A 25,884-nucleotide genomic window follows, 5' to 3' on the forward strand; every position below is an offset into this window, starting at 1 on the left:
AAAAAGGAAATGCAGACGAATCAGGAATTGTGTGATAAGATGGCAATATTAAGCCTTTATATATCAATAATCACTCTAAATGTAAGTGGATTGAATTCTCTAATCAAAAGACACAGAGTGGCAGGATGGATTAAATAACAAGACCCAACAATATGCTGCCTCTGGGAAACATCTCAGCTCTAGAGACAAACATAAGCTCAGAGTGAAGGGATGGAAGACAATACTCCAAGCTAATGGTAAACAAAAGAAAGCAGGTGTTTCCATACTTACAAAGTAGACTTCAAGATAAAACTGATAAAGACAGACATAGAGGGGCAGTATAAAATGATAAAAGGGACTCTCCACCAAGAAGACATAAGGCTTATAAAAATGTATGCACCCAACACAGGAGCACCAAAGCACACAAAGTAACTATTAACAAATCTAAAAGGAGATATCAACAACATCACAAAAATGGTGGGAGACCTCAACACCTCACTTACATCAATGGATAGATCATCCAGACAAAAAAGTCAACAAGGAGATAGTGGACTTAAATGAAAAGCAAGACCAGATGAACTTAGTAGATATATAGAGAGCTCTCCATCCAAAAACATCAGAATATATATTCTTCTCAAGCACCCATGGAACATTCTCAAGAATAGACCATATACTGGGAAACAAGGTAAACCTCAATAAATTTAAGAATATTGAAATCATATCTACTATCTTCTCCAACCACATTGCTGTGAAACTAGAAATCAACTACAAGAAAAAAGCTGGAAAAGGAACAAAAAAGTGGAGACTAAACAAGATGCTACTGAACAACCAGTGGGTCGCTGAAGAAATAAAGGGAGAGATGAGAAAATTTTTGAAGACAAATGAGAATGAAACACACCATACCAACTCTTACAGAATGCAGCAAAAGCAGTCCTAAGATGGTAATTTATAGCAATACAGGCCCAAGTCAAAAACAGACAAACCTCAAATAAACAACCTTAAACTACTCTTACAGAATTAGGAAAAAAAGAACAAACAAAGCCCAAACTGAGGAGAAGGAGGGAAATAATAAAAATTAGAGCAGAAATGAATGAAATTGAAACAAAAAATACTGTAAAAAGGATGAACAAAACAAGGAGCTGGTTCTTTGAGAAGATAAACAAAATTGACAAACCATTAGCTAGACTCACTAAAAAAAAAGAGAGAAGCCTCAAATAAATAAAATTAGAAATGAAAGAGGAGAAATTACAAAATATGCCACAGAGATACAAAAGATTATAACAGAATATTATGAAAAACTACATGGACAATCTAGAAGAAATGTATAAATTATTAGACTTTCACAACCTCCCAAAACTGAATCAAGAAGAAATAGAGAATCTGAATAGACCAGTCACAAGTAAGGAGACTGAAATAGTAATAAAAAACCTCCACAAAAATAAAAGTCCAGGACCAAACAGCTTCTCTGGGGAATTCTACCAAACACTTAAAGACAGTTCATTACCTATTCTTAAACCATTCCAAAAAATTGTGGATGATGGAAATATTCCTAACACATTCTGTGAGGCCAGCATCACCCTGATCCCAAAGCCAGACAAGGACAACACAAAGAAGGAAACCTACAGACCAATATCACTGATGAACATAGATGCAAAAATCCTCAACAAAATACTGGCAAACTGAATACAGCAATACATTAAAAAGATCATACACCATGATCAAGTAGGATTCATACCAGGGACACAGGGATGGTTCAACATGCGCAAATCAATCAATGTGATATACCATATTAAAAAAAATGGGGAAAAAGAACCACATGTTCATCTCCATAGGTGCAGAGAAAGCATTTGACAAGATCCAACACTTGTTCGTGATAAAAGCTCTCAATAAAATGGGTATAGAAGGGAAATATCTCAACATAATAAAGGCCATATATAACAAACACACTGCTAACGTCATACTCAATTGGGAAAAACTGAAAACCACCCCACTGAGAGCAGAAAGAAGACAAGGGCGCCCACTCTAACCATTCTTATTCAACATAGTACTAGAGATTTTGGCCAGAGCAATTAGGCAGGAAAAAGAAATAGGAATCCAAATAGGCACTGAAGAAGTGAAACTCTGCCTGTTTGCAGATGACATGATTTTATATATAGAAAACCCTAAAGAATCCATTGGAAAACTATTAGAAATAATCAACAACTAAGCAAAGTTGCAGAAAACAAAATCAACTTACAAAAATCAGTGGCATTTCTATACTCTAATATGAACTAATAGAACAAGAACTCAAGAACAAAACCCCATTTACAATCACAACAAAGATTATAAAACATCTAGGAATAAATTTAACCATGGAGGTGAAAGACCTATACAAGGAAAGCTATAAGTCATTACTGAAAGAAATCGAGAATGACTTAAAGAAATGGAAAGATATTTGATGTACATGTATTGGAAGAATAAACATAGTTAAAATGTCCATTTTACCTAAAGAAATCTATAGATTCAATGCAATCTCAATCAGAATCCCAATGACATTCTTCACAGAAATAGAACAGAGAATCTTAAACTTCTTATGGGGAAACAAAAGTCCCAGAATAGCCAAAGGAATCCTGAGAAACAGGAACAAAGCTGCTGGCATTGCAATCCTTGACTTCAAAACATATTACAAAGCTATAGTAATCAAAACAGCATGGTACTGGTACAAATGGAACAGAATTGAAAGCCCAGAAATAAAACCACTCATCTGTGGACAGCTAATCTTCTACAAAGGAGCCAGAAACATATAATGGAGAAAGGAAAGCCTTTTCAGTAAATGGTGCTGGGAAAACTGGACAGCCATATGCAAAAGAATGAAAGTAGACCATTATCTTTCTCCATACACAAAAATAGACTCAAAATGGATCAAAGACTTGAAGGTAAGACATGAAACCATAAAGCTTCTGGAAGAAAATATAGCCAATACACTGTTTGACATGAGCCTTAAAAGGATCTTTACAAATATGATGTCCACTCAGAGAAGGGATACAAAAGAAAAAATAAATGAGTGGGACTTCATCAGACTAAAGAACTTCTGGAAGGCAAAGGAAACCATGATCAAAATGAAAAAACAACCCACCAACTGGAAGAAAGTCATATATCTGATAAGGGGTTAATCTCCATAATATATAAAGAACACAACTAAACTACCAAAAAAAAAAAAAAAAAATCAAAAAGTGGGCAGAGGATCTGAACAGACATTTTTCCAAAGAAGATATACAGATGGCCAATAGGCACATGAAATGATGTTCAACATCACTAATCATCAGGGAGATGCAAATCAAAACTACACTTAGATATCATCTTATGCCTGTTAGAATGGCTATAATCACCAAGACAAAAAATAATAAATGTTGGAGAGGTTGTGGAGAAAAGGGAACCCTCATCCACTGCTGGTGGGAATGCAAACTGGTGCAGCCACTTTTGAAAACAGTATGGAGATTTCTTTAAAAATTAAAAATAGAATTAGCATATGATCCAGGTATACCATTCCTGGGTATTTACCCAAAGAACTTGCAATCAACAATACAAAGAGACTTATGCATCCCCATGTTCATTGCAGCATTATTCACAATAGCCAAGACGTGGAAGCAAACCAAGTACCCAGTGACTGATGATCAGATAAAAATGTGGTATATATATATATATATATATATATATATATATATATATATATATATACCGTGGAATATGATTCAGCCATAAAAAAGACATAATTGCCCCATTTGCAGTCACATGGATGGAGCTTGAGGGCATCATGTTAAGCTAAATAAGCCAGACAGAGAAAGACAAACACTCTATGATTTCACTCATATGTGGAATATAAACAAACTTATGGACAAAGAGAACAATTTAGTGGTTACCAGGAGGAAGGGGGGGCAGGGTGGGCACAAGGGGTGCCGGGGCACATTTATATGGTGTTTGACAAATATTGATGTATCATTGGATTTTCAAAATGTTATAAACTATTTGGACCACAATAAAAAAATTTAAAAATCTGTCATAAATTTCCTTCTATTCATATACACAGACAACAAATTTTACAAAGTGAAAATTTCAGATACAGGTGATTTTGAAAAGTTTCCCTCCCGCTGAATAAATATATTCTAGCCATATTTCTTTTCTAATAAATAAAAATGATTTTTAATGAGTGGATAGCATTTTACAATATTGATGAACTAAAATTCATTTTTTAAACTTTTTATTTATTTACGTGAGGTAGCAAAGATAGTACAAAGAGGTCTCATCTACACTCACCCAATTTTTCCCAACAATAAATCTTAAGTAACTATTGTACCATGTCAAAACTGGGAAACTGACATTAGTGCAATGTATGCGTATAGTCCTATGACATTTTATCAAGTAGGTTCATGTAACTACCACAATGAGGATACAGAATTACCACAAAGATCTCCCTAGAGCTACTCATTTACAGTCAAACTCACCCTCATCTCTCTCAGCATTGACATCACTTTACCTTCCTTCAATTATAATAAGGTTCTATATATTATATAATTTTAAATATTCCTTCGACCTACATTGATGCCTACATTGGACAGTGTTATAATTTTCGTGGCAACAGTCAAATGTAACATAGAAAACTCAAGAGGAGAAGGAAAGCCTTTTGTATTTACCTGTTTTTACTATCCATTGTTCTTTTTTCCTGATATTCCAAGACGTTTTCTTTTATTATTTCCTTTCTGTGTAAAGAACTTCCTTTAGCCATTCTTTTAGGGTAGGTCTACTGGCAGCAATTCTCTTAGTTTTTCTTCACCAGAGAATGTCTCAATTTCCCCTTAATTCTTGAAGGATATTTTTTCTGGGTTTAGAATTCAGTGTTGACAGTTCTTTTTCGGCACTTGAAGTATGTCTGTTATTTCCTTCTAGCCTCCTATGGCTGATGAGAAATCTGTTGCCACTCAAATTGGTTTTGCCCCATAAGTAAGATTGTTCCTCTCTTGCTGCTTTCAAGATTTTATTCTTTGTCTTTAGTTTTCAGAAGCTTGACTATGATGTGCATTGGCATGAATTTCTTTGGGTTCATCATGTTTGGGTTACACTCAGCTTCTTGAATTTATAGGCTTAAGTTTTTTTTTTTTTTTTTTTTCAAATTTGGGAAATTTTCAGCCATTATTTCTTCAGGTACTTTTTTCAGTCTCGCTACGTCTCCTCTGCTTCTGAGACCACAATTTCATAAATGTTAGACCTTTTGCTATAGGCTGATAGGTCCTTGAGACTCTCTTCTTTTTTTCCTCCAGTGTACTTTCTCTCTATTGTTAAACTTGGGTAATTTCTATAATTCTATCTTCAAGTTCTCTTATTCTTTCTTCTGTCCTCTCCATTCTGCTGTTGAGTCCATCTATTGAGTTTTTTTTTTATTTCTGTTCTTATATATTTGGAAGTACTATCTCTGCTTGCTGCTTCCTTGTATCTTTTCTTTCTTTTCCAAGACTTTCTATTTTTTCACTTGTTGCAAGTGTTTTTGTAATTGCTCATGGAAACATTTTTATGATGGCTTCTTTAAAATCCTTGTCAGTTAATTCTAAGATCTGTGTCATGTCACTGTTGGTATCTGCTAATTGTCTTTTTTCACTTACTTTGAGATTTCCCTGGTTCTTAAATGACAAGTGATTTTTTAAAATTGAATCCTGGACATATTGGAGAGTATGTTATAAGACCCTGGTTCTTATTCAAATGTTCTTTCTATGACACTGCTCTGGCAGGAGATGAAGGGTAGGGGACACTCCTTACAGCAAGCTGAGAGTAGGAATCCAGGTTTCCCATTGAGCCTCCACTGACACTAGAGGGGTATTGAGACTCCATGTTCCTATGTGGGTGGGAGTTCCAGTTTCCACTAGGCCTCTACTGATACCTGGCTTGGAGTGGAGGGACTGGGTACCTTTTTACTGCTCTCCGTGTAGTTTCCACTGATGCCACAGTAAGGTTATTTGGCTTCTTTATTGCTGGATCATGAAAGTCCTGACTCTTCACTAGACCTTCTCTGACACCTCCTCAGTAGACAGGGGAAAGAGTGTCTCCTTACTTCTGGTAGGGATGGAAGTCCAGGCTCCCTACTCAGCCTATGCTGGTGGGAATAGAGCTTCAGTTTTCCTGTGGTGGTTGGCTGGAGTAGACAATTATTGCCTAAAGTTTCCTATCTTTCTAGGCTACCCCTTTCCTGGTCTATTGGCTAAAGAGGTTTTCTTGGGACTTCTTTTGCCTGTGATGGTGGGTACATTTGAGTTTCTGGCTTTTTCCAGCACCTAGTCTGAAATATTTGAAACAAAAAGAAAATCCAAGGAACTCATTGCTATACTGGTCCTTGAGTCCAAAGGTCCCTACTTGGTCTACCTTTTTCTTTCCATATTTCAGAGTCTTCATATGTTTGTTTTATATATAATGTCTAGGGTTTTTTGTGGTTTTTTTTTTGCTGTGTTTAGTAAGAGAAAAGAATAAAAGTGCCCCATAATTTATTTTGTTAGCTTTTCTTGATGGACATTCCAGATGTTTCCAACTTTTCAATGTAACAAATGACTCTTCAAAGAATGTTCTTGCAGAAATCTTTGCATATGTGCCTGATATTTGTTTTGGGAAGGTTTTTGGAAGGGAGATTCTGGATCTAAAGTTATCCTGTGTTTCAGGCTTTTAACATATGTCTTCAAATTATGCTGTAGTAAAGACAAAAGATGTCCCACCAATAAGTGGAGGCTATAGTAATTAAAGGGCAGGGACAGTTGTCTCTTTGGTCCACTTCCAGTAATTGAAAATAAAACCACATGATCTACCTATAGAAGAATCCTTACCTTCCTCTTCCCCAGAGTGGGCAGATGGTTTACAAATAGTTGAGATTACAAATGGAAGTGAATGTATTCAGCTTACCCCAAAATTAGGTCAAGTCTTTCAAAGTATTAGCCTCAAATGAGGGAAATAGATGTATCTATGATTCACCCCATTGTAAATTTATGGTCTTATCTATAACAATATTAGCTATTATTTGCAGAGCTTTTCTGTATGCAAGGCACAGTTCTACCCATTCAAAATAGAGTCTTTTCATCCTGACAATAACCCCAAGAGGTCAGAGCTGTCATTACTCCCATTTTGTGTAAGAAAACTGAAGCATGCAAAGATTTAGTGATGTGGCATGAGCCCACAGCTTGTTGGTGGAAGAGACAGGCACAGACCTATGCAAGCTGTCTCCTGAGTCTGTCCTTTTAGCCACAGAACCAATAAGATGTCACTGCCATCAGCTTAGCTCCTATGGTAGGATTAGGGTGCACATTCTAAAGAAGGATGAACAACAGAAATAGAATATATGATATTTATTGATCAATATCCAGCGCATTGTGCCAAGTGGATGAACATAATGGTTAGCACTTGCCTCCAAGTGTTAACATACCTGGAGTAAAATCTTGGCTCTGCTACTTACTCTCTGAACTTGGCAGAGCTATTGTCTCTGTGCCTGTACAATATTACAACCAGGATATTGACATTGACACAGTCAAGATGCAAAACATTTCCATCATGAGGATCCCTCTTGTTGGTACTTTATAGACACACATATTACCTTCCCACTCTCCACCTCCTCCTTAACCAGTGGCAACCATTAATCTGTCCTCCATTTCTTTAATTTTGTTATTTCAAGAATTTTATATAAATGGGATCATACAGCATGTAACCTTTTTTTTTAAAGGTTGGCACCTGAGCTAACATCTGTTGACAATCTTCTTTTTCTTTTTCTTCTTCTCCCCAAAGCCTGACAGTACATAGCTATAGGTTATAGTTGTAGGTCCTTCTGGTTGTGCTATGTGGGACACTGCCTCAGCATTGTTTGATGAGTGGTGCCATGTCTGCACCCAGGATCCAAAATGGTAAAACGCTGGGCCAAGGAAGTGGAGCATGTGAACTTAACCACTTGGTCACGGGGCCCACCCCAGCAAGTAACCTTTTGAGACTGGCTTTTTCCACTCAACATAATTCTCTCGAGCTTCATCCAGATTGTTTTGAGGTATCAATGGTCCATTCATTATTTTTTATCACTCAGTAGTATTCCATAGTATGAATGTACCATAATTCATTTAACCATTCACCCAGTGAAGGACATCTGGGTTGTTTCCAGTTTAAGGCTATTATGAATAAGGGTGTTACAAACAATAGTATATATATTTGTGTGTGAGTGTAAATTTGTATTTTTCTCAGGAAAATGCTCAGGAGTGTAATTTCTGGTTGTATGATAGTTGCACGTTTAATTTTTAATGAAACTTACAAATTGTTTTTCCAGAGTGGCTGTACCATTTCACATTCCCACCAGCAATGTGTGAGCGACCGTTTCCCCCCATTCTTACTACCATTTGATGTTGAGGGCTTATTTTTCTCAAAACATGCAGGAAGGATCAGGAGTGTTGACATTGAGTAGGTGGATTATATTCCTGACCCAAGCAGTAATTACTTGGGCAAGTTATTCAATTTTTCTTGGTCTCATATTCATTATCTACAACATAGGGAGAAGAGTGCACTCTCCTCATAGGAGAGTTTTGAGGCTTGTGTGATCTCATAGATAAAGCCCAGTGACTGGGATAAGATAAGGGCAACAAGTACTTGCTATTGCTACTAAGGCTTCTGTGCTGCCACTGCTCCTGGCCCTGAGGTCCCTGTTGGTGTTGGTGCTGAACTGTTGTGTGTGACTTGCTCTTTGATCTTTAGGTGGAAAAAGAGCTTTTAAAAAATCGGTTACGAGTTTTGGCAATCCCCTGAATGTCAAAAGTGAAAAATAAATAAAAATACGCATAAATCCAATCCCTTTGAACACATGTTGTTACAATAAAGTAATGAATAGTATATAATTATTTCTAGGTCTCCTCCATGGATAATAGGCAATCTTTTGGGTTTCGATGAAATGAGATTCGACCTATTACATGTTCCAAGAAGATGCATAGTGATTAATCCCTCCTCAGCATGAATGTTTAAAAACTAGAATGTACTTAGGTCAAACTTTTGAAGAGAAATCTAGGCAAATTTTCCAGTGTTATTATGAAACATATTTTAGAAGTAAATAAGGAAAAGTTTTTGAGTCTACAGAGAGTAGGTTTTGCCATTTATCAGCATTGGGCAGGTCACATTACTGAGCCCTGCTTCCTTTTCTGGGACATGAGCATAACATACTTCCCTTGCAAAGAGGTGATGTGAACTAAATGAGATGCAGCATGAGTGAGTTCCTGCCACAGAATTGGTGCTCGGTAAAAGCTCATTCTCTTTCCCGCTTCTGTCACAGGAAGTGAAGCAACCTTTTGTTTCCCTGAGAATGTCCCATTCTCACCTTTAAGGACTCAGGGAGGCTCTTCCACAAGGATTTTTTTAGCATCTGCAGCATCTGTGGACTCTGCAAGTGGAGCATCTTGGCAGGTACTTTCACCTAGAGAGAGGACCAAGAAACAGTCAGGAATGAGAAGATGCTGAATCAATAGGAACTGTATCCTCACACCTTTACCTGAACCTTGGAAGATAACAGGTGAGAAAGATCTGTCCACTTCTAAAATAACTGCCTTGGAGAGGAAGAGAAAGTATGGTCACTCTAGATTTCCAGCCTTACTCTGAAAGACAGGAGTTTGGAGGGGCATCAAGAAAGTTCTGAGGAGACACCAAGGAAAAAAGAGCAGCAGGTTCTATGCTAATGTCTAATCCCAAGGCCTTTTTTTTTTTAAAGATTGGCACCTGGGCTAACAACTGTTGCCAATCTTTTTTTTTTTTTCTGCTTTATCTCCCCAAACCCCCTGCCCCCATACACAGTTGTATATCCTAGTTGCACGTCATTCTAGTTGTGGGATGTAGGACGCCGCCTCAACGTGGCCTGATGAGCAGTGCCATGTCCGCGCCCCGGATCCAAACCCTCGGCCGCGGCAGTGGAGGGCGCGAACTTAACCACTTGGCCACGGAGCCGGCCCCCCAAGACATTTTTAAGTGTCTTTTATTGATGCCACTCTCACTGAAGTCCTCACCAATTCCAAAGAAGGATGAGATGGGCAGAGAGAACATGGCTCTCTTTCTGAAAATTTTCACTTTACTTTTCACACTACCCTGAATTTCAGTCTTTAGAGACACATTTATTTTAACAAACGTATCATTAAAATATGCAAATGCATCTTTTGAGATTGTTACTGCCAGTGTTTATCCCAATGCCACCACTAACAAAATGTGTAACTTCCAAAAAGTTATCTAATCTCTTTGTACCTTGGTTTCCTCATTAGTAAATCTGAATGAAAACAGACCCTACCTAGAAAATTGTGGTGAGGATTAAATGAGTTAATACATAGTAAGTGCATAGAAGAGTTTCTAGTGTATAATAACTCAAAAATGTTATTTTTATTGTTGTTATTAATATTTTTAGCGGTAGTTATTCAAATCAGCCCATTGGGTTTTTCTTCTGTTTTGAGGGAATGGGATGTAACTTTAACCTAGATCACAATGTGAATGACTTCAGTGTGAATGGTACCCTGAGAATAATGCTGTACTAATGTTATAGTTATGTTGTGAGAATTAAATGAGGTCATCCAGGCACTGGCACCAAGTGAATGAAAAAGTGCATGTAAAACTCTTAGCAGAGTGCCTGGCACAAAATAGCACTAATATATCGTTATTATTATCATTCCTTGAAGGAAGCAGGAAAAAGATGATTTTATGTATCAGCCCTTTAGCACTGACGCATTTTGGCTTCCCAGATCTGTTCATTTGAGAAATACATGTCTTTTGGGAAGATCAGTTAAGATAAAGACTTGAGGAGATGGAACCCGTGTTGGATTCTTTCAAAGAGAAAATGTTTCTGGTTCCAAAGATCTCATTTACTTTTTGGAACCTGCTGCTTGAACAGGCTTGAGATTGCTTGAACAAGTGAATATTCTCAACTATTCCATGTGCATGTGTCCTGCCTCACACCCCGAGTTGCTTGTCTGTCCTTTGGGGATAACAACAGACCTTTTATCCCCCTAAAGTCTCTTGTACAGAGGAGTCTTTGCCAGCATTATTATAGATGTGGTTGCATCTTTTTTTAAAAAAATTTATTGCTGAATAATTTAAATAGGCAGAATTAAAAGCATATAAACTGTGTAATTTTATGGATTTGACACATGTGTATGCCCAGGAAACCATCATCATGCTTAAGATATAGAACATTTCCTTCATCCTCAATGTTTCTTGATTTCCCTTTATAGTTATTTGCTTCCCACTGCTATATGTCTATTATGATAATACCACTGTTTTCATTACTGTGGCTTTACAGTAAGTCTTGAAATGTGATAGTGTGAGTCTTATCAATTTTTTTACATGCTTTTTGCTTAGGTTGTTTGCATTTCTATGTAAATTTTGTAATAGCTTGTGAATTTCTTTTAAAAAGCTTCTGAAATTTATATTGAGATTGCAGTGAATCTGTAGTTCAATTGGGTGAGAAGTAATATCTGAATAATATTGAATACTCCAATGCATGAATATGATGTAACTCTCTATGTTTTCTTTAAATTAAAAAAAAATTCTTTAAATGTTTTAGTAAAATGTTTTTAGTTTTTTGGTTGATTGTACTTGAATATCTTTTATTAAATTTATCCTCATTTATTTAATTTTTTGAATGCTATTATAAATAAATAAATGCAAATTATTTTATATTTTGAGCTTTTAAAAAATATTTGTTGCTTGTTAATGGAAATATCCATTTTTCTATATTGTTCTATGTACTGTGAACTACTGAATTAACTTATTTGTTCTAGTAGGTATTGTTTTTTGAATACTACTTAAAATTTTCTATGTATATGATCAAGCATGTTTTTTGCAAATAAAAAGAATTATACTCCTTCCTTCTGTATGACTTTTATTTCCTTTTCTTGCCTTATTGTGCTGCCTAGAAACTGCAGGGAAATGTTGTATATGGGGGGATTAGATGGGCTTCCCTGCTTTGTTCTCGATCTTAGGGAAAAACATCTCTTCTCTCACCTAAGTATAACAGTAGCTGTTGATTTTTCATAGATGGGCTTTGCCAAGGTAAGGAAGTTCCTTTATATTTCTAGCTTGCTAAGAGTTTTTTTTTTTAATCATAAATCAATGTTGAAATTTGTCAAATACTTTTCATACATCTATTAGGATGATTATATGATATTTCTCTTTTCTTGCTGATATGTTGAATTATAATTATTTATTTTTGAATGCTAAATTAACCTTATATCATCAGGATAAATCCCACTTGATCAAGAGGTATTATTCTTGTTACATATTGTTGTATCAACTTCTATTATTTTGTTAAGGATTTTTGTACTTATGTTTATAAGGGATATTAGTCTGTACTTTTCTAGTAAAATCTTTATCTGGTTTTGAAATAATAAAAGTTATAGACACAAAATATGAATTAAGAAAGCATTTCCTCCTCCTCTATTTTCTTAAGAAGTTTGTTGAGAATTAATACTGTTTCTCCCTCAAATATTTGGTTTTTTTTTTTTAAAGATTGGCACCTCAGCTAACAACTGTTGCCAATCTTTTTTTTTTTTTCTGCTTTATCTCCCCAGGTCCCCCCTGGTACATAGTTGTATATCTTAGTTGCAGGTCCTTCTAGTTGTGGTACGTGTGATGCCGCCTCAACGTGGCCTGATGAGTGGTGCCATGTCCGCGCCCAGGATCCGAACCAGCGAAACCCTGGGCGGCCATGTGTGAACTTAACCACTCGGACACGGGGCTGGCCCCCTCAAATATTTGTTGATTTCAACAGTGAAGCCATCTAGGACTGGGAAACATTTTTACTTACAATTACATTTCTCTGTAGAAATGATTCTAACTACAAATTCAATTTCTTTAGTAAATATATATCTTTTTAGAGGTTTTTTGGGACAACTTCTGGCTATTTGGATCTTTGGAGGGATTTATCCATTTCATCTAAGCTGTCAAATTTATGGCACAAACTTGTCCCTGGTATTTCTGGCCCCATTAACGTCTGTGGAATCTATAGTAGTGTCTCCTCTTTAGTGCTATGTATATTTCAGCCCAGACAATTCTTTGTTGTGGGAGGCAATTCTTTGCATTGCAGAAAATATAGTAACATCCCTGACCTCTACCCACTAGCCACCAGTATAACATTTAGCCTCAGTTATGAAAAACAAAAGTATCACCAGACATTTATGACATATACTCGAGAGTCTCAAGATGGTGGAAGTTTAATATTCCTAGAGGCAAATGCAACCTTTTATCCAGAGGTATCCTTTAAGAATGTGACAAGAGAACAGGAAGAAAAAGGAGTTTGATGCCAAATTCCTGGGGTTACAACGTTATTATAATACCTGAAAACCACATGATGTGAGATTTCTCTACATTCAGGCATGCACACATACACACAGTGAAAAATAAATATAACAACAACAACAAAACTTAGTACCCAGGCTAATAAGGTATACTGGAACCTGAGGAGCCTATAGAACACTAAACAAGAATACTAAACCCTCAACAGGAGCTTTCAGCACTGGCAATGGGCAAAATCCACAAAAAAAGGCACTTCATACCCAGCCTTTCCCTTACTTGGAAAGTTTTCAAAGGGGAACAATTTAAACAAAGAAAATGAGTTCTAAAGAATGGTTTTATAAAGCAACATTAACAAATAGAAACAACAAGACACAATTTCTATGTCTTGCACTAAGATAAGGTTACATAAATTATGATCTCTTAGAACGTTGCAACTCTAAGGAACATAACATAATAAATACGATACACACACACACACACACACACACAGATACGTGAGAGAGTATTAAAATGAAAAGAGAAAATGTAGAACATAAAACAATACATAGTTTTTTATTAGAATATGTAAAGCTGTGCTTGTGCATATTCAATATGTAACATATATGAGAATTGTAAGGATATAGAAAGATGAATTTAGAAGGGAAAACGAAATATCAAAAACTATTTTATGGTCATAGCATTATAGGTAAAATCTTTTAAATTAACTTTCTTTTTCATATGATTTAAACTAACAGTAAATCTGGCCTGCATTCTAGTCTGTATTCTTCTGCCTATTTCTTCTCTAAACTTGAACAGAGTACTACTTCACTTTCCTGGTTAGTATTTATACGAGGAACAAGCTGCCTCCTTTGGAATGTTTCTTAAAGGAGTAAAGAGAATAATGTCTGCATATTATCTCTATACAGTAGGTGCTAGATAAATGTTACTTGGATCAGCATTCTTCCTTGAAAATGTTATTACCTCTTCGTTCACCCACCAGCTTCCAAAATCCCTCCATGTCATTTATCTGTTCCAAATGGAAGCCTGAGTTAGTGCAGCCAAGAACTTTTCCCACAGTACATCTGCTGTCTGCATAGCAGGTGCAGATGTGTTATTTCTCAAATGGAATAGACTTCCTTTTCGCCGGTATAAGTATCAATAAATAAGCTCAGTACTTTCTATCTAAAGCCAACAAAAAACATTTGATTTTCCCACTTTGTTGCGGGAGAAAAAGGACGTTACAAAGCAGTGATTCTCTCCAGTGAGATGAGTCCTCACCTTGAAAATTGTCTCCACGCAGAGGGGTCACCCGGAACAAATGAGAAGCAACAGACTTTTCCAGAATATGAAATTCCTTTATCCTGGCATGCAAATGTGTTTTGGTAAATTTTTCACAGAAATTGCTAAACTGAAGCTCTTAATGTGGACCCTGGCCTTTTAAACCTGGGATGTGGAGGTAGAAAGATTCTGTTAGCTGGCACGGGATCCAGAGGCATTCACTCCCTCCCACCACCCGGGTCCAATGTTTAGGGAGCTGGTTATGCAAGTTTGGGCGTGTAATTCTGTCTCAGGGTTGGATCCTTATACTACTGTTTATAAGTTGGTGTCTTTGGCCAGTTATCTATTCTCTCAGTACTTCAGTTTCCTCATCTATAGGTAGGGTGAATAATACTATCTACTATTACTGTTTTTTTATTTTTTAAGTTAAATGGGCTAACATTTATGAAATGCTTAGGCAAGTGCCTGACAAATATAAAATGTACATTAACATTTCTTAAATGAAACAAACAAACAAAACCCAAAACAAAACTACCTTAATATATTGCATGAAATACTTTTCCCCTATGGTTTTAGATCCAGCCCCTTTTGATATGATCATGCTAATCATGAAGAGACACAATGAAGAGAAGAATGTCAAAAACAGACATGTTGCCCTACTACACAGTCCTACACAGTCCAGATAACTGTGTGTGATTTTCCAATGAATATCTTCATCGAATTCCTCATTTATATTGACTTAAGGTGGCCATTCTTAACTAGTTCATTGTATGTAAGTGGATATGCTCAAATTACAATGTTAGATAAGACTTTGCATTAATTTGGGGTTCTTGGTGTTCAAGAAAAACAAATTCATGTTAAAACATTATCAAAATGTAGCCAGACATCTTAGCATGCATAATCTATCTTGAAAATAGAGATAAAAGTATTGAGATGAATTACCTCCATCTTATTACGGCACTAATTTAGGAGAGGTAGACACAGTTTCCTGTTATAAAAGTGTAGGAAGCAAGGTGGAATTTTATTTATTTTAAATACGGATTGTTCTAACTCACCTTTGGTGTTTAACCAACGTGTTTTCAATAATAGCACAGATTCCCACCAGTTGGCCAAAGAAAATCCAAGATTGTTCCATTAACCCTAAGTCTGTGAGTTAACATAACATAAACTAGTTTAATATGGCTACATAGCTTGAAGTGCGTTAGTTAGTATGATAGCAGATATGAAGGACAAGGCTAGATGACCACCTTGAGCTGTACAATTCCAATTCTCAGCAGGTGTCTCATCAGACACCTGATTGCAAGTACACTCCAGGTGTACTTGATACTTTCAGACTCTTTGAAAAGACACACAGTCTACTGAAGGAGTTGGGGAGAGACTCTGGAATGGCCTAACTAAGATTTCCAGTCCTGGTTTGGCAGAAAATAACCTGATTCCCTCATAGGATAAAAAGCCGGGAGTCTCTCATGAGGTGTGGTTAAGTTTACTAATGCTGTAGGTTTTCCATATCTGGGTTTTGACATGAAAAATAGTTCCTTATTCTTGGGAATATTTGTATGTCTATCTTTGCAGCACATGGATGTTTTCTTCTTGTATGTATTGTCCAAAAAGAGTATCACTATTGGTAAGATGAATGTGACACTGTTTGGTACAATACTCACTTTGTTCTATGTCTAAGAATTTTGAAACTTTTACCATTTTCTTAAGAATAACTCAACGTTTCAAATGTCTGAGCCTTTGGGATTTGATTTATAGTATTAACACAAAGGAAATACCTCTGAACATTGATAAAGGGCTTGTATGGCCGAGGGTTGGAGTGATTCATATGATTAGATTGAGTGATAATCTTTGATAAGTTTTATCATATTTGGTCAACTATTATCAGTAGGACTTTACAAAAGTATAGTTCCAGCAAATAATCCATGACTGTTCATCAATAGCATTTTTCTAACCATTCTAAAGATTAATTGCTGACCAGGATATCATTGTTCAAAGTTCAATTTAATAGCATCAATTGAATGTATGTCCACTATTTGTGGGGTTTTTTTCGTCCAGGAGCTGCCTTATGTAGAAATTCTTTAAGTTGACTGAGCTAGCAGTAGCTTGAAAGAAGTAAATTATAAAGTTAGGGTGGGATTGTCCTTAGAACTTAAACAAGTTATTACTAACAGTTAAGGCGAATATTTTATGGAAAATCAGAATTGTATAACCTTAAACTGGAAAACATTAGTACAAACAAAAAAATAAAGGATAAAAACATATGAAAGAGAATGAGACCGTTAGTAGTTTGAGCCATCTAAGAGAATCTTGTTTCTGTGGTCTTCAGTGGAAGCTCATTGGTTTATGTGGCTTTCTGTTTTTTGTCTTTGTTTTGTTTGTTTTGAGGCAGTCAACTTCTCCGGACTGTCTGCTTTCAGAAGTTCCCTGGAAAACTGCCTTAAGACTTTTAATGGGTATAATTTTATAAGTCTCATCATCTGATGAGTGCTTGTAAACTTACAGCTGTGTTGGCCATCAGAAATACCTGATAGAGTCCCTTCCAGCAAGAGCCCAGAACAGTCTTTCTCAGTTTTATTTTCCAGAATCATCTGCTTTTAGATCATACAGGAATTGATCATGTGGTTGATAAGGAAAAGTAACCTGTCTCTATTGAAGATAGCACAGACGGTATAGGACTAGAGTTTTTCAATATTTATCTAGATCAAATTGCAAAATATTGGAATCAAGTATTTATGGAGCTATTCCTTGTGACATAAGCCTATCGGTGAGCAGATTATACTCATAGAAAATGAGATATAATGGGACAGTACTCAGCAATAAAGTTAATCTCTAGGTGATTCTTTTTTATGCATGTAACAGAAAATATCACAATTATAGTTATCTAAAGTCATAATTGCTCTATTTCTCTTTCAGCAGATGCAAATTCATACACAAGTTGAGCTAGATACTTCTCTTTCCGTGTTAACTCTTTAGTCATTCCTGGTTTTCTTTTTATCTTTGAGCTTGAGAGTTCCTATTGACATTTTTTAAAAAAAGCAAAATTACTGTTTCATGCCCCTGATGTTTTGGGGGATGGAATAGGACATGTTACAAGATGTAACAATAGTTTGTCATCTTTCTCTGAGGCCCTCCACTCCTCCAAGGGTCTTACTTCTTGTCCCCAGTACCCCTCCTAACTGCCTTGCACTCTAGAGATCCTCATACTTGCAAAATGCTTAGCAAAAGCAGGATGGAATCAAAGGTCAATGAGCCAAGCTCTGAGTAATCTAGCTCTGATAAATAATAGCCCTGAGTTGGGTTTGCTCCAACTTGTGTATCTGTTTACTCTGGGTTAATCCTGCCTTTTGCACTTTTCTAGCAGACATTTCACACAAGTGTTATAGATTGTGGTTTCTTACAGTTTCATTTCTCCATAGTCCTGATCCTTTCCACTCTCCAGTTTACAGGAATTCCTCAATACATCTGGAGCATTAATAAATTCTTTCTTCTCTTCCTTGGATCTTATTGATGCTAATTCAATCATCCAATAAGGCTTAGGCAAATGATAAGATACCTCCATCTGATGAAATGATAAGGTAGGCTCCATCTGCAATCTTGAGCTAATTCTCTTACTTGCATTGATGCAGTCCTTTTCATATCCATTTCTAGAAGTGCATGTATTTTTATCTGCATTTTTAAAATGGGAAACCAAAATCTACAATGTTGATGTGACTTGCCCAATATTATTCACCCAGTAACTGAGCCATACCTGGAATTCAGACACACTCTTGACCTCTAGTCCCATGTTTTTACGACATCACCCAGGGTACTAGATTTAGGCATGCTAAAACAAAATCCTGTAGTTATATAACATGTAGCTGTTATAAAGCACTTTTACATATGCTGTGTTATCTTTTCCTCATGAAAGCCCTTGATATAGCATTATTATTTACCTTAGACAGGAAATCTTGCAATAAAAACTAACAAGAAAGTTACCAGAGGCAATTGAGCAATGCTAGGTGGACTCACGGTCTAGAGACTTCAAGTCTCTAGATGGGCATAGATGTAAATCCTGACATATTTTGAATATTTCTCTACCACCTACTCCCAACAATAAGGCAATCGGCATGCTGAAATGATACCCAAATAAACTCACCAAGGGCTTGAAAGTCTTGCTTCCCATAAAATATCTTCAACTTTAAGCACACTGGACTGTTCCTTTCAAAGCACTCCCTTGGATCTTCAGCATCCATGAGCCTCATATTATGAGCAACTTGACTGTGAGCCACAGCTCAAGGAAGGCTAAGAAATATTAAAGATGTGAGAGGAACTTGGAGGGAAATAAAAAGTGAATGCCTTGGGTGAATGGCCTGAGCCTTTTCTAAAGCAACTAAATTAACTATAGATCAATGTACTCCTCTCCAATTCTAGAAGAAGAATTGGAATAATCAGAGAATCCATTCCATATTTTTTACATTTTAGTAATGATAACAACTATAGGTAGCATTTGTTGAATATTTATTGTAGACCAGACACTATGCACTGTACTTTCTGTGATTTATCTCATTTAATCATTATAACTGTTCAGTGTAGTAGCTAGTGCTATTCATCTCATTTCGCATATGAAAATCTTAAGCCACAGACGTCCTGATCACTAATATTATTTTCATTTCAGTAAAAGTAACTAAGACCTCTTGAAAAAATTATTGATTCTATGTTTCCTAAAGACAGATATAAAGTAAATTTGAGCTGTTTTATTTGTCAGAAGGAAGAAAGCTTTCAAACATCAATGAGGCCATGTCCAAAGAATTTAAGGGTCAACAGAATGGGGGATTCTAAGGCCAAAGTTGTAATAATGGCGAGCTATAACTGTAGTAGGACTACATTGAATCTATGAAAAGCCGTAAGTCCATAATGACACAGAAAAATACTCAAAGAAAATTAACATAAAGTCTCAAAAAAGACACTGTGATATTATAGACTTATTTAATAGATCATTGAAAAATGTGAAAATTGATTAATCCTATCTACAAAAAAGGTATTTTCTTTCCTCTTTGAACCTTTAGTTTGTAAAAATTACAAACCTACAGAAAAATTGCAACAATAATATGTTAAACACAAACATAATCTTCATCTACAGTTACCATTTATGGTTTTCCACATTTGTTTTATACACACATTTAAATTCTTTTGTAGGTTCCAGACATTTTGAAAATTTGCCTCAAATATTTCAGCATTTACCATGGAAGCACAGGGATGTTCTCGTGCATAACCACAATACAATGATCAAATTCATAAAATTTAACTTTCCTCTAGAACTGGGAACTAACACATAGACCATATACAATGTTTGCCAATTATAGTAATCACATCTTCTTAGAATACTTTTTCTGATTCAGCATCCAATCTAGAACCTCAAATTGCTTTTTTCTTTACTTTTTATTAAGATTATGATAGTTTACAACCTTGTGAAATTTCACTTGTACATTATTGTTTGTCAGTGATGTTGTAGGTTCACCTCTTCACACTTTTGTGCCCACCCCCACACCTCCTTTCCCCTCGTATCCTCTTTGTCTACATGTTTAACTTCCACTTATGAGTGGCGTCATACAGAGATTGGCTTTCTTTGTCTGGCTTATTTCACTTAACACAATACCCTCAAAGTCTGTCCATGTAGTGAATGGGACAATTTTATCCTTTTTATGGCTGAGTAATATTCCATCGTGTATATATACCATATCTTCTTTATCCAATCATCAGTTGATGGCACTTAGGTTGCTTCCACGTCTTGGTTATTGTAAATAATGCTGCAATGAACATAGGGGTGCATGGGACCTTTGGAATTGCTGATTTCAAGTTCTTTGGATAGCTACCCAGTAGTGGGATGGCTGGGTCATAAGGTATTTCTATTTTTAGTTTTTTGAGAAATCTCCTTACTGTTTTCCATAGTGGCTGCATCAGTTTGCATTCCCATCAGCAGTGTATGAGGGCTCCTTTTTCTCCACAACCTCTCCAACATTTGTCACTTTTTGTTTTGGTTAGTTTTTTCCATTCTAACGGGTGTAAGGTGGTACCTTAGTGTAGTTTTGATTTGCATTTCCCTGATGATTAGTGATGATGAGCACCTTTTCATGTGGCTATTGTTCATCTGTATGTCTTCTTTGGAGAAATGTCTGTTCATGTCCCCTGTCCATTTTTTGATCGGGTTGTTTGATTTTTTGTTGTTGAGTTGTGTGAGTTCTTTATATAGTATGGAGATTAACCCTTTGTCAGATATATGACTTGCAAATATTTTTTACCAATTGGTGGGCTGTTTTTTCTTTCAATACTGTTTTCTTTTGCCTTGAAGAAGCTCTTTAGTTTGATGAAGTCCCATTTGTTTGTTCTTTCTATTGTTTCCCTTGTCTGAGAAGACATGGTGTCCAAAATGATCCTTTTGATGCTGATGTCAAAGAGAGTACAGCCTATATTTTCTTCTAGAAGCCTTATGGTTTCATGTCTTACCTTTAGGTCTTTGATCCATTTTGAGTTTATTTTTGTGAATGGTGAAAAAGAATGGTCAATTTTAATTCTTTTACACGTGGCTGTCCAGTTTTCCCAGCACCATTTGTTGAACAGACTTTATTTTCTCCATTGTATGTCCTCAGCTCCTTTGTCGAAGATAAGCTGTCCATAGATGTGTGGTTTTATTTCTGGGCTTTCAATTCTGTTCCATCGATCTGTGCACCTGTTTTTGTACCAGTACCATGCTGTTTTGATTACTGTAGCTTTGTAGTATATTTTGAAGTCAGGGATTGTGATGCCTCCCATTTTGTTCTTTTTTCTCAGGATTACTTTAGCAATTTGGGGTCTTTTGTTGCCCCATATGAATTTTAGGATTCTTTGTTCTATTTCCGTATAGAATGTCATCAGGATTCTGATTGAGATAGCATTGATTCTGTAGATTGCTTTAGGTAGTATGGACATTTTAACTATGTTTATTCTTCCAATCCATGTACATGGAATGTCTTTCCATCTCTTTATGTCGTCATCAATTTCTTTCAGGAAAGTCTTGTAGTTTTCATTGTATAGGTCTTTCACTTCCTTGGTTAAATTTGGCCCAAGGTATTTTATTCTTTTTGTTGCAATTGTGAAAGGGATTGTGTTCTTGAGTTCTTTTTCTGTTAGTCCATTGTTAGAGTATAGAAGTGCTACTGATTTATGTAGGTTAATTTTATACCCTGCAAATTTGCTGTAGCTGTTGATTATTTCTAATAGTTTTCCAATGGATTCTTTGGGGTTTTCTATATATAAGATCATGTCTTCTCAAACAGTGAGAGTTTCACTTCTTCATTGTCTATTTGCATTCCTTTTATTTCTTTTTCCTGCCAAATTGCTCTGGCAAAAACCTCCAGTACTATGTTGAATAAGAGTGGTGAGAGTGGACACACTTGTCTTGTTCCTGTTCTCAGAGGGATGGCTTTCAGTTTTTGCCCATTAAGTACGATGTTGGCTGTGGGTTTGTCATATACGGCCTTTATTATGTTGAGGTACTTTCCTTCTATACCCATTTTATTGAGAGCTTTTATCATAAATGGATGTTGGATCTTGTCGAAGGCTTTCTCTGCAACTATTGAGATGATCATGTGGTTTTTGTGTCTCATTTTGTTAATATAGTGTATCACATTGATTGACGTGTGGAGATTGAACCATCCCTGTGTCCCTGGTATAAATCCCACTTGATCATGGTGTATGATCTTTTTAATGTATTGCTGTATTCGGTTTGCCAGAATTTTGTTGAGAATTTTTGCCTCTATGTTCATCAGTGATATTGGCCTGTAGTTTTCCTTCTTTGTGTTGTCCTTGTCTGGTTTTGGGATCAGAGTGATGTTAGCTTCATAGAATGTGTTAGGAAGTGCTCCATATTCCTCAATTTTCTGGAATAGTTTGAGAAGGATAGGTATTAAATCGTCTTAGAATGTTTGGTAGAATTCTCCAGAGAATCTGTCTGGTTCAGGACTTTTATTTTGGGGGAGGTTTTTGATTACTGTTTCAATTTCTTTACTTGTGATTGGTCTATTCAGATTCTCTATTTCTTCCTGCTTAAGTTTTGGGAGGTTGTAAGAGTCTAAGAATTTATCCATTTCTTCTAGGTTGTCCAATTTGCTGGCATATAGTTTTTCATAGTATTCTCTTATAATCTTTTGTATTTATGTGGTATCCATTGTAATTTCTCCTCTCTCATTTCTAATTTTATTTATTTGAGTCTTCTCTCTTTCTTCTTAGTGAGCCTGGCTAAGGGTTTGTAAATTTTATTTTCTCAAAGAACAAACACTTTGTTTCATTGATCCTTTCTACTGTCTTTTTTGTTTCAATTTCATTTATTTCTGCTCTAATTTTTATTATTTCCCTCCTTCTACTGACTTTGGGTTTTGCTTGTTCTTCTTTTTCTAATTCTGTTAGGTGTTGTTTGAGATTGCTTATAGAGATTTTTCTTGTTTATTGATGTGAGCCTGTATTGCAATGAATTTCCCTCTTAGGACCTCTGTTGCTGCATTCCAGATGAGTTGGTATGGCGTGTTTTCATTTCCATTTGTCTCCAGATAATATTTGATTTCTTCTTTAATTTCTTCAATGATCCATTGGTTGTTCAGTAGCATGTTGTTTAATCTCCACATTTACCCCTTTTTCAGCTGTATTCTTGTAGTTGATTTCTAGTTTCATAGCATTATGGTTGTAAAAGATGCTTGATATTATTTCAACCCTCTTGAATTTCTTGAAGATTGCTTTGTTTCCCAAGATATGGTCTATCCTTGAGACTTCTCCATGTGCACTTGAGAAGAATGTGTAACCTGCTGTTTTTGGGTGGAGTGTTCTATATATATCTATTAAGTCCATCTGGTCTAGTTTTTTGTTTAATTCTGCAATTTCCTTGTTGACTTTCTGTCTGGATGGTCTACCCATTGGTGTTAATGGGGTGTTGAGGTCCCCTACTATTATTGTATTGTTGTTGATATTTCTTTTTAGTCTTGTTAAGAGTTGCCTTACATACTTTGGTGTTCCTGTGTTGGGTGCATATATATTTATAAGTGTTATGTCTTCTTGGTGGAGTGTCCCTTTTATCATTATACACTGCCCCTCTTTGTCTCTCTTTATCTGTTTTGCTTTGAAGTCTACTTTGTCTGATATAAGTATGGTGACACCTGCTTTCTTATGTTCATTATTAGCTTGGAGTATCGTCTTCCATCCCTTCAGTCTGAGTCTGTGTTCGTCTTTGGGGCTGAGGTGTGTTTCCTGGAGGCAACATATTGTTGGATCTTGTTCTTTAATCCATCCTGCCACTCTGTGTCTTTTGATTGGAGAGTTCAATCCATTTACATTTAGAGTGATTATTGAAATGTGGGGGCCTAAGGCTGCCTTTTTATTGCTTATTTTCTGGTTCTCTTGCATTTTTTTTTGTTTCTCGTCACATGATTTTTGGACTACCAATTCAGGTAGGTAGTTTTCTATATTGGCTTTCTTCTTATTTATAATTTGTGTCTCTGTTCTTGTTATTCAGTGGTTACCATGTGGTTTGTATAAAACATCTCATAGATGAGATAGTCCATTTTCTGATAGCCTCTTATTTCCTTAAATTAAAACGTTCTATCCCTTTTCTCTTCCCCTTCTAGGTTGTCATTGTCAGATTTTTTTCTTCCGTCTTGTGTTGTGAGGTTGTGGTTAAAATGACAAGATCATATTTATTCTTGGTGTTTCCATTCCTTTTATCTTTAATATTAAACTTAGCCTTACTAACCTGTTCTGATGGAGAGCTGCAACTTTCTGATTTTGTCTTTCTACTTATCTCCTTTGCTCTGGGTTTTGTAACCCCTTTCCTCTTTTTGATTTTTCAGGTATGAGGGTCTTCTTGAGCATTTCTTGTAGGGGTGTCTTGTGGCAATGAACTCCCTTAACTTTTGTTTCTCTGGGAAAGTTTTCATTTCTCCATCATATTTGAAGGATATTTTCAATGGATAGAGTATTCTTGGCTGCAAGTTTTTGTTCTTCAGAGTTTCAAATATGTCATTCCACTCTCTCCTAGCCTGTAAGGTATCTGCTGAGAAATCTGCTGACAGCCTTATGGGGGTTCCTTTGCAGGTTATTTTCTTCTGCCTGGCTGCCCTTAATATTTTCATTTTGTCATTGACTTTTGCAAGCTTCACTACTATATGCCTTGGGGTTGGTCTTTTTACAATGATAAAGTTTGGAGATCTATTAGCTCCTGTCACATGGAGTTCCATCCCTTTCCCCAGGTTTGGGAATTTCTCAGCCATTATTTCTTTGAACGGGCATTCTGCCCCCTTCTCCTTCTCTTCTCCCTCTTGGATACCTATCCTTATATTGCATTTCCTAATTGAGTCGGATATTTCTCAGATAGTTTCTTCATTTCTTTTCAGTCTTAGTTCTCTCTCCTCCTCTATCTGTGGCATTTCTATATTCCTATCTTCCAAATTGCTAATCCTGTCTTCTATATTATTGACCCTACTGTTCAGAGAGTCAGATTTTTATTAATCTCCTCCATTGTGTTCTTCATCTCCAACATTTCTGATTGGTTCTTCTTTATCGTATCAAGCTCTTTTGTGACATAGCTACTGAACTCATTGAGTTGTCTATCTGTATTCTCTTTTAACTCATTGAGTTTCTTAATTATGGCTATTTTGAATTCATTGTCATTTAGGTTACAGATTTCAGTGTCTTCGAGATTGTTTTCTGGGTACTTGTCATTTTCCTTCTGTTCTGGAGATTTTATATATTTTTTCATACTGCTTTATGGCATGGATTTGTGCCTCCACACAGAGATAGAGTTTGGTTACTGCTTCCCCTTGCTTCTACTGGTGGTGGGGGGGAGCAGCAGCTGTGTAATCTGCCCCAACCAGGATCACTGTCCTCTGTTTCTGATCAAGCCTGGGCCCCTCCTTGTGATCGCAGTGGCCCTGTGGGGTCTCTCATCAGCTGTGGGGACAATCACGAGGGGGCCTCTGTTTGCTGGTGCCTACTCTCACAGACCACCTAGACATGCTCCCTCCTTAGGGTCTGCAGTGGTGTTATGGGCTTTCTCAGTGGTCGGGAGCAGGTTCACCTAGACTCTCAGCTCTGCCACCGTCAGGTCCCACAAGATCTCACTTGTCCACTCTGGGCCACGGCAGAGCTATGGGTATCTGCTACAGTCTGTGGTTAGCTCGCCCAGCTGTGCCACTTCTGCCCCAGGGCCTTTCAGCCTTATGAGTACTGGGTGGGGCCTCTCCACTACCACTGAACAGAGGCTTTCCCTGTGGCTGCTGTGGGCCTATGGATTTTCCCCCTGGACCAGGGAGCAGTCAGACTGGGGCCCCAAACTATCACCACCTACTC

General features: G+C 36.5%; 1 protein-coding gene across 2 annotated transcripts in view; it reads right to left on the bottom strand.

Moving 5' to 3' along the window:
* LOC100068374 (glycine N-acyltransferase) overlaps window positions 1-17,766 on the bottom strand; it is a 41,760-nt gene extending 23,994 nt beyond the window's left edge. The window contains exons 1-2 of one of the 2 annotated variants that reach the window (XM_070229623.1): window positions 17,539-17,766; window positions 9,329-9,679 (exon numbers count right to left, since the gene is read on the bottom strand). In XM_070229623.1, the coding sequence (XP_070085724.1) occupies window positions 9,329-9,406 (78 nt within the window). In that variant the 5' untranslated portion in view covers window positions 9,407-9,679; window positions 17,539-17,766. Of the gene's footprint in view, window positions 1-9,328; window positions 9,680-14,535; window positions 14,756-17,538 lie in introns of those variants that run through there. The other variant, XM_001498226.4, reaches the window with a different exon arrangement.
* Window positions 17,767-25,884: the final 8,118 nt, after the last annotated feature.

The sequence above is a fragment of the Equus caballus genome, chromosome 12 (genome assembly GCF_041296265.1).
Source record: "Equus caballus isolate H_3958 breed thoroughbred chromosome 12, TB-T2T, whole genome shotgun sequence".
In the NCBI taxonomy this organism is placed as follows: Eukaryota; Metazoa; Chordata; class Mammalia; order Perissodactyla; family Equidae; genus Equus; species Equus caballus.